The sequence below is a fragment of the Fundulus heteroclitus genome, chromosome 13 (assembly GCF_011125445.2).
Source record: "Fundulus heteroclitus isolate FHET01 chromosome 13, MU-UCD_Fhet_4.1, whole genome shotgun sequence".
Taxonomy (NCBI): domain Eukaryota; kingdom Metazoa; phylum Chordata; class Actinopteri; order Cyprinodontiformes; family Fundulidae; genus Fundulus; species Fundulus heteroclitus.
The window spans coordinates 23127191-23141818 of NC_046373.1; the positions used below are offsets into that span (position 1 = coordinate 23127191).

General features: G+C 39.1%; 1 protein-coding gene across 3 annotated transcripts in view; it reads right to left on the minus strand.

Moving 5' to 3' along the window:
* Nucleotides 1-12287: 12287 nt before the first annotated feature.
* pogza (pogo transposable element derived with ZNF domain a) overlaps nt 12288-14628 on the minus strand; it is a 36468-nt gene continuing 34127 nt past the window's right edge. For all 3 annotated transcript variants that reach the window (XM_021324867.2, XM_036145447.1, XM_021324868.2), the window contains exon 25: nt 12288-12906. In XM_021324867.2, coding sequence (XP_021180542.2) covers nt 12591-12906 — 316 coding nt within the window. In that variant the 3' untranslated portion in view covers nt 12288-12590. The remainder of the gene's footprint in view (nt 12907-14628) is intronic.

The following is a 14628-nucleotide window of genomic DNA, read 5'->3' on the forward strand; positions in this document are numbered from 1 at the left end:
ATCAAGTCTCTCCAAGCAGCATTCACTCCTCCTGAAAGAGCGTAGAGCCACAGTGGACAGTCGTCTGCATTGTCCATGGCTTTGCAGCAATCCCTCATACTGAGCATGCATGAAGCGACAGTGGAGAGGAAAACTCTCCTTCATAGGTGAAGACTAGTCAGGGTGCTCATGGTGACCATCCACCATGTAAAGACCCAACAACAGGCACGTAAGCATCAGAACTTGACCACTGATCATGACTGAAAGAAAGGACCCTGGACAGAAGCGGCTACATTTCCTTGGTAGATTAATGGTTTCTTATAAATGTTTATGCACAGTTCAGGTAATTAGTTGGTTTAAAAGATTGAAAAAAGGTGTAAAAATTTGACATTCGTAGTACCAAAAAAAAAAAAAAAAAAAAGTACTGAAAATGTTAATTTATTAGAAGAGTTTCTTATTTATCTATTGGTAGCACTTTACTATTGGATATGCAAAATTTGAACTTATCGTGTACTAATGGGTCGTTAACCAATATTTCCTGGGGAACACACAGTTTAGCCTTATTAGGAAACTATTGGTTTATTACCAAAGAATGTGGGTTCTGTATAAACCCTGCACCAGATTACTGATTTTATTGGATTCTTTGTCTTGTAAACCTATTAATGCAATTTTATATTCTCATACTGCTGTCATCTTAACTATCACTGACTGAGTACCAAATCATTGCCTGGCTGTTATTTTGTCCATCCAGATACATTTAATCAGAACCAGACTGTTACCTACTCTTTTTGTGAGAAACGTGCCTTCAAACGTGGGACCAGCCCTGAACTGTACAAAGCCACAAAAGATTAGAGCTAAAAAGGACTACTAAACAAATCTGGAAAATAAAATGGCTGCAGACAACTTGGGCTCAGTCTGGTCAAGTATGAAATCCATTGCAGTTACTGTTATCTTGGAGAATTTTGATTCAGATGCTCTTCATATATTCTTTTTCCTGATTTGACACTTATGACTTCAGTAGAGAAATACAGGAACTCGGTCATAATTTAGTCGATCAAAATCACTTTGAAACTGACGATGGCGATGTAGATAAATCCAAATAAAAGCTGTGGTCCTGATACTATCTGTGGTAGACTGCTTAAGTTTTGTTCTAAGGAACTGTGCACAATTTTTCATCATATTTTCAATAAGTCGTCACAAACCCAGCATGTTCCAAAATGTTGGAAGGATGCTCGGCTTTTATTTGTAGATTACTCCTCTGCCTTTAACACAATGCAGCCCCACATTTCAACTGAAAGACTGTTAGAGCAATTTGTGGGCTGGGATTTAGATTTTTCTCAACTTTTAGGACACAAAGAATGCGAGTCAATGGAGTAGTGTCTGACCAGATCCGTTCCTCCACTGGCTGCCCTCAGGGCTGCTTTCTGTCCCCTTTTCTGTTCGTTCTTCACACCAAAAGCAGCAGCAAGGAGGACAGATTAATTTCAAAGCATGCAGATGATTCTGTCATCGTCAGCCTGCTACAAGGTAATGAGATCGGCCATGGCTCAGTTGTCCAGGATTTTGTAGTTTGCTTTGAGCGGTCCTTCCTACAGATGAACGTTTCCAAAACAAAAATATGTATGTAGACTTTAGGAAACTGCCCAGGATTAAGGAACCAGCCTGTATAGATGGTCAGATAGTGGACAACTACAAAGACATTGGGACCATCATGGACAGCAAACTAAGCTTTGAGGCAAACTGTGAGGCTGTGTATAAAAAAGGCGAACCAGCGCCTACATTGTCCTCCTTCCATATCGACAGAAAGATGCTCACTGTGTTTTACATCTGCTTCATTTAATCTGTAATTTTTTTTATCATTCCCTCCTTTTTATCTCCTCTTTCTTTCACCTTTTCTCCTTTTGTTTTTTCTTGTTTTTCTTTTCCTCTTCCACTTTCTTATTGTAGTATCAATATAATATAAAATACTCCCTGCATGAATTATAATAAAACTATTTACAAGCATAAATCAAGCGGAGCACTGTGGCAAAAGCCGTACTACTCCGCTTGTGAAAGTAAAATCTGTTGGCCTTTTTTTGGCATTAAGACAACAATTCTTATTCCCACATTGACAGACAGGACACTAAAAAAAAAGAAAAGAAAAAATAATCTCTAATTTCGTTTAGCCTGGTGTCCTGGTTCGGCAACCTACCTCTAAAAAATAAAAGCTCACTGAATCAGATTGTGAGGTGGGCCAGTAGGTTAATTGAAGAGAGCCACAGCTGAACCGAGAAGCCCTTTACACCAGGCAGCGACAGAGGCTTGTGTCTCCCATCATGCTTGCATGTAAAACCAAAAAGTAGAGAGGTAGCTTTATTCCTTCAGCTATTAAGACCCTGAACAACACTTGATGATCTTTTTTAAATTAGGCACAGCCTTCCTAATCTATTTATTTTATGTAAATCTTTAAGCCTGGAGCACTTGCTGTTGTTGTTGTTGCTGTTATGTCACTGTTTTCTATCAATGTTGTCAGTGTTGTTTGTGTGTAGTGTGCGTATACAGCTCGCTTTTTTCTACCTGCAACCAAATCTACCCTCAGGTACAAATAAAGTTACCTTGACCCTAAATTAAAGTGAAACATCATACCAAGTACTGACTGAGGAACCAATCAGTACCTGACCATTACCAATCATTACTCAATCAGTCTATTATGCAATATTAACCAATACCTTTTTCATCTCTTATTTATAAAATATATTCTTAAATGATGTGTTAGATACAATTTCTATTAAAGTGGTTAATAAGGTTTGGGAGTGTGTTCTCCAGTAAGTACTGGTTAATTACCCATCAGTACATGATTAGTTTCCAGGGTGTACCCTATTAGTTAATCAAACGTAGGTTTAACCCAAATCTTTATCTCCATTTTTTTTTTTTTTGCCCTCATTTTTGTTTTGTTAGTTTTTACGCTTAATTTCTTAAAAATAAAATAAAAACGTTATATTGTGGTTAATATTGGTTTGTTTTCAGCGTTTTGCTGCCTGAGAGCTAATAATTACTTTCAAGTTTTGCTGCTTACAGGTTCTTTGATTTATTATTTCTCCAAATGATCATTTTGATGGTAAAAGCCCGTCATAGACCTTGGGTATATCTAGATTAACTTTTAAAGGTAATTTCCTGTTATCTACCCTTTTAATAATCAACCTGACTGGTCCTAACGTGACCAATTAGGCATTAAAAAAGTTGCAATTTTTTTTCATGACACATTTTTATCAATCTGGCATATTTCTGATTATTAGGCATATCTATCTGCGCACAAAGCGCTGCACAGCATCAGCTTCTTAGCTCTTCGGGCTAAATTCCTGCTTTTCTCAGGGTATTTGTTTTTCATTTTATTTTTCCTGTCTGGTCTTGTCACCCCCGCCACATCACATTGTCTTTGTGGGGCAAGAAGACGCAAAGCCGCAGACGCACAACACACAGCAGAACGTGCCAATGCCTCGTGTTTCAGGGACGCTGCAGGTTCAGTCCAGCAGAAACGAAATGATACCAGCAGCATCTGAGTCAGAGAGGCGTTAAACCGGTCCGGTTGGTTTGAGCTGTGATAAGAAAACCTTTTTTTTTTTTTTTTTTTTAAATCTGCTGTGTGGTCCTTGACAGAGTAATAAAAGCTCTTTGTTTCTTCGCCCACAGCTGGACGTAGAACAATAGACTCAGGTCAGCGTTTTCAGTTCTCAGGGAAATCCACCACGGGTGTTTTCAGCGGTGATGTCAGTCTTGACCACATAAGGACATCTGAATGTTTGCTCAGTGGGAAAACATTTTCAACTGTTGCGTCTCCATCCTGTTTCAGTCTGGAGGCAAGAGCTTGGTCACAAAGTTAAAAACACTAAAAAAAAAAAAAAGCTTAAGAGTACTTAAAAACAGGGCATCTTAGTCATCAGAACAAATTCACATTTCCAGTCATACTGACCACTCAAAGCACTAATATGCATGTCAGTGGGCAACTTCTGGGTTAATTACCTTGACATGATTGTCAGATTGACATGTCAGATAAGAGAAGCAGGAAGTGAACCTACAACCTTCCAATTGCAAGACAACTACTCTACTACACTGAGCCACATTCACCCCCAACAACAGGGAGTGGCCATTCAGAGTATTTTTTTAACATGTCCTGTCTGGCAGTGTAGCACTAAGAACTGCTGTCTTAATGCCAAAGAGAGCCCAACAGATTTACTTTCACAAGTGGAGCATTAATGCTTTAGTTTTAGTGTTCTGCTTGATATATATGCAAGGCAAGGCAAGGCAAGGCAAGGCAAGGCAAATTTATTTATATAGCACAATTCAGTACAGAGACAATGCAAAGTGCTTTACATGGTTAAAATATAGGAATAAAAGCAAGTAGGGATAGAATGTAGAAACAAAAAAGAACATTAAAAACAGTAAAACAATTTAACTAGAACATTCTAGTTAAATTGGCAAAAAATGCAAAAAAAAAAAAACGTTATTCAATATTATTTTGGGATTATTTCACCATCAGTGGACACAGAAACGAAAAGGTAAAAGAGAAAGAAAGGAAGAGAAAAAGTTGAGGTAAAATGCTAAAAGCGAGGAAAGGTGACAAGAACAGAGCAGAGTAGAAGATAATATCCTCGGAGTCTGCTTCTACACCTGCAGAGAGAGATATAAAAAAATCAACAAAACCAACTAAAAATGTTTCAGGTACAACCAACCAAAGCCTTTGATAACATCACTGAAAAATATGTGGTATTACTTAATACAAGATGTATAAAGTGACAGCTAAAGCTAATTTTAGGGTTTATATGTATAGAAGTTAATCTGTAAGTACCTGGATCCAATCACCTGTGGGTGTTTTCACTTGTGTATGTCAGGTTTATCCGTAAGAAAAATGCTGAACAGTGGTTGTGAGGAGCCAAAGACTCACCCACCAGGCAGAAACCAGAACCCCAGACGCCCGAAAGGACCCCCAGAGCAAAGGAGCCCAAGAGGGACCAACCAACACAGGGAAAGCTGCCTCCTCAATCCCAGGGAAGAGCAGAGACGAGACCCAGGAAACCCCAGTCAGAAATCAGAAATTCTGACTTCCAAATCAGAAGAATCAACCGGAACAACCCCCGAAAGTTGGACTTCCTGCTAAAAAAAACTCCGGAGAAATTTTTAAGGCCAATTTTCAAATCCAACATGGCTGCGCCTCAAATCATTAAGAGCGAGCTGTGATGAAATCATGTTTATTTTACAAGACGCAGTTTTGAGAGTGTGTCTAAAATCAATGTAAAATGTCGCGGCTGGAACCGGGAACCAAACATATTAAAGGTGGTGCATATATGTGGGAAGTCGAACTTTAAACGACGTTCATAAGAGTGTTGAAGCCGTCTTGCTTCTCCGGGTCCGTTGATTCGTTGTGCAGGACTTTAAAACAAAGTCACATTCTACTTTGAAGCATATAAAAGCATATAACAGCATATAAAAGCATATAAAACATGTTAAACCTTCATAAAAGTGTATGAAAACGGATCAAAGTTAATACATTCCACAAGAGTCACTACAAACAAAAAAATCTTTCCTCGCCATTTTGGAATCCTTAACCTTTTTTAATTTTGCTTGTTCGTGTTTATTTTGTAATCCCGACTAGTTTAAAATTCGGAGGTAAATAAATTCAGATAGATAAAGACATGTGCCCCGCCTCTCGCCCATTGACAGCTGTAGAATCGTCTTGTTACTTTATAAAACTATAAACTTGCCCTTCCTTGCCTCGATAGTCACCGATAGATGACGACATGTGCTTTTAGCTGATTACTAACCATTATATAGATAATTTGTTTAACATCCAGAAGGAGGAAAGGTAGCAGACAGGGGCTGGCAATAATGGGATTGTTCAGGACAGTTTAAGTTTTAATAATTACAAGCAGCAAATACCACCTGCAGCAGATAACTATATTTGGCGTCTTCGTTTACTAGAAATCCAGAACAGTAAGTCCCTGAAGCTAAAACTAAGACCAGGTAAGGTCAAAACAACCCAGAAACAACATGAGAATATGTAAACTCTATTTTATGGACATTCATAAAATATTATCACTTTCTAGGTGGTTATTTAGACAAAAAAACTTATGGTTTTTTAAAGGGTTAGGTTAGGTTAGGAGGTGGTGCATCAATAATCATCTTCCCATATTAAACAAGGACTGAGAGTGAAACACTTAAAGTGTTTCCCAGTAAAGTCATCGTCTGATGTAAAGATAAAACAGTGTACGGATCAAGAATAGGACAGTGTTGATGTTTATGCACTTTAATTGATTTTACAGTGCTTTAGGGTAGCTACTCTGACCAGAAATATCTGTTTGGAGTACATGTTTCACATAGGAAGATTATTGGTGACGCACAACACCTCCAACCTCTATTTCCTGTGTAAAAACTGATTGGCTCTATCCGAATACCCTTAATATTAGCTCCTAGCTCTTGTTATTGGCCTTTCACGGGGTCAACAATAAGTGGTTCCTAGCAAAATTAGCCACGAGAGAAAGCTTACAGGCTCCTTTTCCTTCCTCCTTCCTTACTGACTGCACTATTCGGACACGACTTAGAGTCCTTAGTGGGCAGGAGTATTTGGATGGAGCCATTGGTTTGTCTATGAAACTTCCTGCAATGAGTTAAAGCAGTGGTGTCCAAAGCGCGGCACGGGGGCCACCTGCGGCCCTCAAAAATGATTCTTTGTGGTCCCAAGACAAATTTGTGGCCGGCAGAAATTTAATCAGCGCAGGCAGTTGATGTAGATACACTTAAAAAATAATTAAGGTGATTTTTGTACTTAGCAATCAGCCCCAAAGTCAGGCAGTGCAGTTCTAAAGGAAATATAAAACACACACAGGGTTTATCTCAGGCTGTTATAGTCTTCAGTCAACATGCTGAGTGTTGAAGTTCATCGCACTGGAGAAAGACTAAAGATGTTTGTCTTGTGTGGAGCTTTTGTTTGCAAAGTTAGATCTGAATGAGCACCAGGACTTCTGAAACAACGCCCTTTGGACGGAGGAGAACAAATTAGAGGCGTTTTGGAGAAGCAGCAGCAGATCGGCACAATCCACATGCTGACTGTCGAGCTTGGTGGTGGAAGAGTGATGATTTGGGTTTATTTTGAACCACTGGCTTCCACGACTAATCTTAAAACTTTCCTTTTTGACAAAACTTATAACTAGAGTGGCTCATGTTACCCTGAGCTACCTTTATAGTTTTATTGCTATAGGCTAAGGCTACAGGAGGACATCAGGGTCTAATTTTCTCACTCTACTGATTTCTACTGTTCTCCAGTTTTGCATTGCTTGTCGTCATTTCCGCTTTAACTTTCTGTTCTCTCTCTTTTTTCTTCATAGTAGGTACACCTGGTCTGGCGTTCTGTTAACTGTGACATTATCCAGGGAAGACAGATCATCCGCTATTACCATCCAATGTAGAACAGATTACTGGATCAATGTGTGCTTCTGTGCTTGTTTGTCTCTCTTGTTGTGTCTCTGTTCTGTCTTCTGTAACCCTCAGTCGGTCGAGGCAGATGACCGTTCATACTGAGCCTGGTTCTGCCGGAGGTTTTCCTTCCCGTTAATGGGGAGTTTTTCTTCCCACTGTCGCTTCATGCTTGCTCAGTATGAGGGATTGCTGCAAAGCCATGGACAATGCAGACGACTTCTCCAGGAGTGAATGCTGCTTGTCGGGACTTTGATGCAATCAACTGGTTTCCTTATATAGGAAATTTTTGACCAATCTGTATAATCTGACCCAATCTGTATAATATGATTGAACTTGACTTTGTAAAGTAAATTGAATTGAATTGAAATTGAAAATACATCTGGAGTCAAATTTCCCTCCCCAGTAGTTAGTGCAATATGATCTCATCAAATGTCCCATTTCTTCTTTGCCTCTGTCCCTTCCTGCTCCCCCCTTTAAAGTCGGCCACCAGCTCAAATCGGTTCAGACGGCAATCTGGAATGAGAGCTGGATTAAATCAGATTAAAGACAGACTCCCTGGCACACAGGCACAGCGAGGTTTGCTCAGACGACACAGCGGCAGAGAAAACCACACAGCGCTTTAATTTTCACATTTTTCTGTGCAAACCGAGGACAGACAGATGAGTTGCGGAGAAATTTCCTCTGTAATTATCTCAGATTAAAAGGGTTTTATCCATAACGAGGCAGCAGCAGTGATCAGATTAAAGCAGCTCTGTGCAGCAGAACATCTAGTTTAGGATAAAGTGAGTCACGACATCAAAGCCGCTGTAATCGACTCAGACACGGTTGATTTCTCTGTCCCTCGCCTCAGACTGCATGCTGGTCCACACTTTACAATGCTAATCCTGCTCAGAGGGGAGGCTAACAGATGCTAATGAATGCTAATACAGGTCTTGTGATAAATACACTGTTCCCAGATGTGCCGGTGAGGGGTCAGAGTTTTTAGATTCCCTTCTGAACATCGTCACAGACTCCTCACGCATTCGTCTGTGAGCTTTCACAAGCACTGCCGTCAAGAAAACTGTCTTGACCGTATCAAGGCACGTCAGAGGAAAGTTGAGTGGAAGGAAAAAATGTGGTAGAAGGCGCACACGATAGCAATTACTGCAGCCTTGACAGGATTTAGAAGCAATTAAGCCCCGATTAAGAGATTGTGGGAGCTTCATAAGGAACATGGGATGCAACAGGGTGGATATACATGTGCAGTTCATGGACATTCCTGTTAGTAGGCGCTCACTTTTGGATTAAAATCCTACTTTTATTGGTCTAACGTATTTTGGGAAAAATAATTTTGCAATTTTGAAACATCAACTTGTGTTAGGGCTGGACGATATAGGGAAAAAAACATATTGATAAGATAAAAATGACATTGATCGATGGCGATAATCATCAACAAATGTCATTTTATGCTGCTGCTTAGCGGTCTGTTTTTAGATGCAGAATACGCAAACCACTGAACTCAAACTTTATTCAACCAACTTTTTAGCAAACCTGCAAGTTTTTAAAAAAATTAAAAAGAATGCGCTTTTTGAACTCCCAAAAATGGGCGGAGCTTGGTGACGGAGCGTTTCTGGGTCTGATTGTGATTGGTTTGGAGGATGTAATGACTGTAATATTAACCTACATCAGGGGTTTTCAATCACTGAGCTATATAATACACTGGAGTGCTGATTTTGCCGAAAAACTGAAGTCACTGGCCGCCATCTTGCTACTCCCTACTCTCACAGAATCCCATAGGATTTGCTTGCAACAACAAGCAGTTTTCTGACTGTGTGAAAATATTTCACAGGTAATTCTACAGTCAGTGGATGTACTAACACTATTAACTACTAGGAAATTAGGTGCTGAAATATTTTACATGTTATTCATATTAAATATATATATATGTATATATAAGTATGTGTATATGTATATATATATATATATATATATATATATATATATATATATATATATATATATATATATATATATATATGTGTATACACATATGTAAATATATGTTTTTGTACATTGTTATTTATATATTTATAAATGTTAAACATATATATTTAAATGAATAAAATGCTAAATATTTCAGCACATGACTTTCTCAGTACTTCATATTTTTAGAACATAACATAAAACTATATGGCATTTGACATTTTAAAAGTCTTAAGCCCCCCCTGAACATGAGAAAATCCTCGTTATTCGATGCTGTAGCGCACATATTCCCTAGTTACTGGGGGGAAATAGGGAGTACCAATATGGCGGCTGGTGGCTTCAAAGCGACTCGTTCAAACAGACGGTGATTAGCACTCCAGTGTATAATATAGCTCAGTGTTTTCAATAGGTGAGGCTCGCCTCCCCTGGGGGGCGCGAAGAATGTGCTGGAGAAGAAGATATTTGTACCTTTTGTTTGAGCGCGCAGAAACCAATCCAAGCGCGCAGTGAGACAACACGCGCCCGCTCAAAACCGGTCTGGCACGCACTCAACTCTGAAAAACTCTTCTCAACCCACGCTCTGTCGTCGCGCTCAGTTCCATCTCTGCACGCGCACGTGACTTTGCTCGCGCGCTGGACCTGCTCACCTGGCGCGCTGGACCTGCTCATTGAACGCTTAACACCAGCTGTCTCTTTTCTTTCCAGCTTCTGGGAGGGGATGCAAAAGTTTATTCTGATCATAATCATTATCATTGTCATTTAAAGAGCACTTTAACAAAAGGTAAAACAAAGTGCCAAACATCAGAAATACATCAGATAAGAAATAATATCTAATAAAATGCTTGGTTGTTAAAATAGCAATAGGTTTAAATTGTGTATAATTAGCCTAAATATGTAAATCGGAATATGTAATATATTGACGTCTGTTAAATTCAGGTTATCTTTTTTATTATTATTATTTCAGTTGACGTCTCCTTTTGACGTGAGTTCAGTTTGACATTGGCGTCTGTTTAGTTCAGTTTGTCTGCTGCTGAAAACAATAGTTTATGAATTTGCTCTAATGACAGTTCAATTTTAAAAGTAGGCCCTCTGTCCGTGATGTGTCAGTAAAAGTAGCCTGTAAGATGGAAATATTTGAATGCATATTTTATTCATAGGCCTTTTTTTAATGAATGTACTTTGTTAAAAGAAATACAATAAAAAACATGTGTTGGGCTATCAGTTGTTTTTGAAACACAGCATTCCAGGAACACGAAAGAAAGATGCATTTACTGCAGGGACCTGTGCGGGGTAGGTTTGTGGTTGGGGGGGGGGGGCGTGGTTATCTTTACCTATTCCTAGGGGAGGCTCACCTTCAACGAATTTGAAAACCCCTGACCTACATAATAGGTTAGAATGCAAAAAGGAAAACTTATCCTATTGAATTTTTTATTGACCTTTTTTCTATTTTCGATATACGTCTATCAATTGATTTATACTGTTATTGAATTATCATCCAGTACTAACTTGTGTTTAATGTAAGTTTTCACTTAATTGAATGCAATGAACTTTCCAATTATATTCAGATTTGGACAGATGCACCTGACGATGGAGGAATGATGCATTTCTCAGGATCTGTTTCTACTGAACTGGCTCATCTTTCAGGTTCTATTTATTTTCTGCAGACAGTAATTCTTCAGTCCCACCAACTCAAACGCCCTAATATATAAACCTCACATGCCTTAATGTTGAGATATAGGAACCAAACTGAGTAACAAAAATAATCCAAAAACCCTCAGGAAGCCTGAACCATTGATCAAGACCACTTGAAAAAGTTTCCACAATGTTTGGTTCCTTGCCAGGAGATGACGAAGAAATTAGGGATTCAAAGTAAGATGAATGCGTGTTGGCCCCGTGGGTTTGGCCCAATTGGGATTTCCAAAGCCTGGTGTTCATCCTCAATCCTAAATTTAAACGGAGGACAGTCAAGGTCGTGAAATCCTTCCCATCCTGTATCCCCCCGCCGGTCAGAGCCGTCCTTGGGGGTGGAAGGGGGTCGTAGCTGGCGCTCGTAGACATGCTGGGAAACGGGTTCTGTTCTCATGGTTCTATATTTAAGTGTCAATGGGGGACGACAGGATTTAAAGAACTGCAGTAGACCCGGCTCGGCTTTATGTGGTTCTTCCTGAACATTTTAATAGAGGTAAATCAAAAAGACCTGTTTTCCAACCTTTGCTGTATGAAAGATGAACAAGTTTATAGAAAATTTCATTCAATTTTGAACGATTTATTAAATCAAAAACGTCAGAGTGAAGATAATTTCCTTTATTTCACTACAAAACATCACATATTTCATGTTACAGTAAAAAAAAGGTAACAAAAATAAAGTTTATCAACAAACAGTATCCTCAGCCAATCAGTTATTTTAACAATTATGCAATGAAAAGAGGAATTATTTCCCCCATTATGTCAGAAACAGTATTTTAATCTTTAATGTCGCCTTTTACATTCTCATTCATGATTCATTGTTTATGGTTATGGTTTTATTTTTACATTTTTAAACAATGGCATTGGCCACTATAGACATTAACAAGAAACAAAGTTTGAAACTTTTCTTTCACCTTAAAACAACAAAAACAATACTGATAGCATGATGGTAAAAAAAAAAAAAGCTTCAAAATATTGGAACGTTAAATTGCCTGATTATTTAGTGATAAATGTAATATAAAACACTTGCAGACTGTCATTTGTTAACGTTTAAATTATAAAGTACAGTTAAATAAACTGTGTTCAGTACAGGATAGAAAAGCATGACCAGAGTCTTGATTTGTTTACATATATATATACATATATTTTCTTAAAATAAAATAAAAGCTCTTCAGTTTGTGGTCATATCATGCATGAAGAACTGGTCAGTGTTTAGTTTAGTTCTTTATTGTTTCGGACAACAAATATTTTCTGACTGATACAAATAATTAGATAAATTCAAGATGCAACAAGGCGTTAGCGCCTATTTGACTTCAGATTTTTATTTCAGTTAACTTATATTTAAGACATTTCATGACTGAGATCCATATCACCACATCTAAGACAAGGAAAATGTCTTAATTTGAACATTTTTCTCGTCTTTAGTGCCATTTATTGGCGTCCGTCCTCGTTTCAGAGCCGGTTTAATACGCAGCGAGGATCTGATCTCTAGCAGCGGTTCGTGTTACAGACGTCTACATGTGCGATGCTGAGTCGGCGTCGCTGCCGCTGTTGAACAGAGCAGACGGGCTGCTGATCTCCCGCTGTATGCCTCTAAGTTTCCCCGCTTCATTCGGGCCCTGTTTCTTCTCCTCCTTGATCACCAGCAGCAGCGGCGGCGGCATTCGTTCCTGCTCCAGTCTCCGCGTTGGTAAATGTGCCGGTTTAGGTCCAGGTTCTTGTGACCCAGACTCAGGGGGCTGGGTCAGGGCTTCGGTTAGGGCTGTGATCATCCTCGCCGCCTCTCCTTGATTCTCCAAGTGCTGCAGGCTGCATGCTAACGTGAACGACCTGAAAGCAGAACATATCGTAATTAAAACGTAATTAGGTCTGGCCCACCTCAACACATGCTGGTTTGCTTTGATTTAAAGGCGACATTTCGTGCTTTTTTTGGTTCTTCATTTGCATATTGAAATCATTCAGTTCAAAGTCTTCAGCTGATCCAAAATGTTGCAGCAAGAGTTCTGATGAAAATCAACAAGAGGGATCATATTTCTCCAATTTTAGCTTCCCTTCACTGGCTTCCTGTTAAATCAAGAATAGAATTTAAAATTCTCCTTCTAACGTATAAAGCCCTTCATAATCAAACTCCATCATATATCAGAGCTCTGATTACCCCGTATGTTCCTAACAGAGCACTTCGCTCTCAGACTGCAGGTCTGCTGCTGGTTCCTAGAGTCTCTAAAAGTAGAATGGGAGGCAGATCCTTTAGCTATCAGGCTCCTCTCCTGTGGAACCAACTCCCAGTTTTGGTCCGTGAAGCAGACACCCCGTCTACTTCTAAGACTAATCTTAAAACTTTCCTTTTTGACAAAGCTTATAGTTAGAGTGGCTTATGTTACCCTGAGCTATCTCTATAGTTTTGCTGCTATAGGCTTAGGCTCCCGGAGGACATCAGGGCCTATTTTTCTCACTCTACTGAGTTCTACTGTTCTCCAGTTTTGCATTGTATTACATGAAATGACACCTGGTACACCTGGTCTGGCGTTCATTCTGACCGTTCATACTGAGCCCGGTTCTGCTGGAGGTTTTCCTCCCTGTTAAAGGGGAATTTTTCTTTCCACTGTCACTTAATACTTGCTCAGTATGAGGGATTGCAGCAAAGCCATGTACAATGCAGACGACTCTCCCTGTGGCTCTACACTTCTCCAGGAGTGAATGCTGCTTATCGGGACTTTGATGCAATCAACTGGTTTCCTTATATAGTAAATTTTTGACCAATCTGTATAATATGATTGATTTTGACTTTGGAAAGTGCCTTGAGATGACATGTTTCATGAATTGGCACTATATGAATAAAATTGAATTGAATTGGTCTATATAAAGTAGAACTACAAAGCTTTGGTGTGAATTCGTCGTTATTGTTGCCCCTTTAGTGCCCCTGTTCTGAGGTCGTTTGTGAGCAACTCGCTGTGGTGCTGTCTCTTTAAATGCAAACAAGGCTCCCCCTCAAGATCGCAGAGCGTTTCACTCCACACCGTTCAGACATTTTTGTTGTTTGCTGGGGGATGGTGTATCCGGTTAGCTTAGCGGTTAGCCGTTTCATTGTAGCATGGAGAGTCGAAAGAAGCAAACCACGTTCATGTTTATAAGAAGAAGAGGAAGGCCACAGTAGAAAGAAATAAGACCAGAGTGGATTTCGGAGATTTTTTTTCCAAAGTTCTTCAAAAAGGGACTTGGGTAAACTTCTGGAAAAATCACAGATTCTACCTTTATGCTGATGACATTCTTCCATATACAGGACTGTCTCAGAAAATTAGAATATTGTGATAAAGTTCTTTATTTTCTGTAATGCAATTAAAAAACATGAAATGTCATACATCCTGGATTCATTACAAATCACCAGAAATATTGCAAGCCTTTTATTGTTTTAATATCGCTGATTATGGCGTACAGCTGAAGAAAACTCAAAAATCCTATCTCAAAATATTAGAATATTTCCTCAGACCAAGTAAAAAAAAAATTATAACAGCAAAACAAAATCAAACATTTGAAAATGTCCATTAATGCACT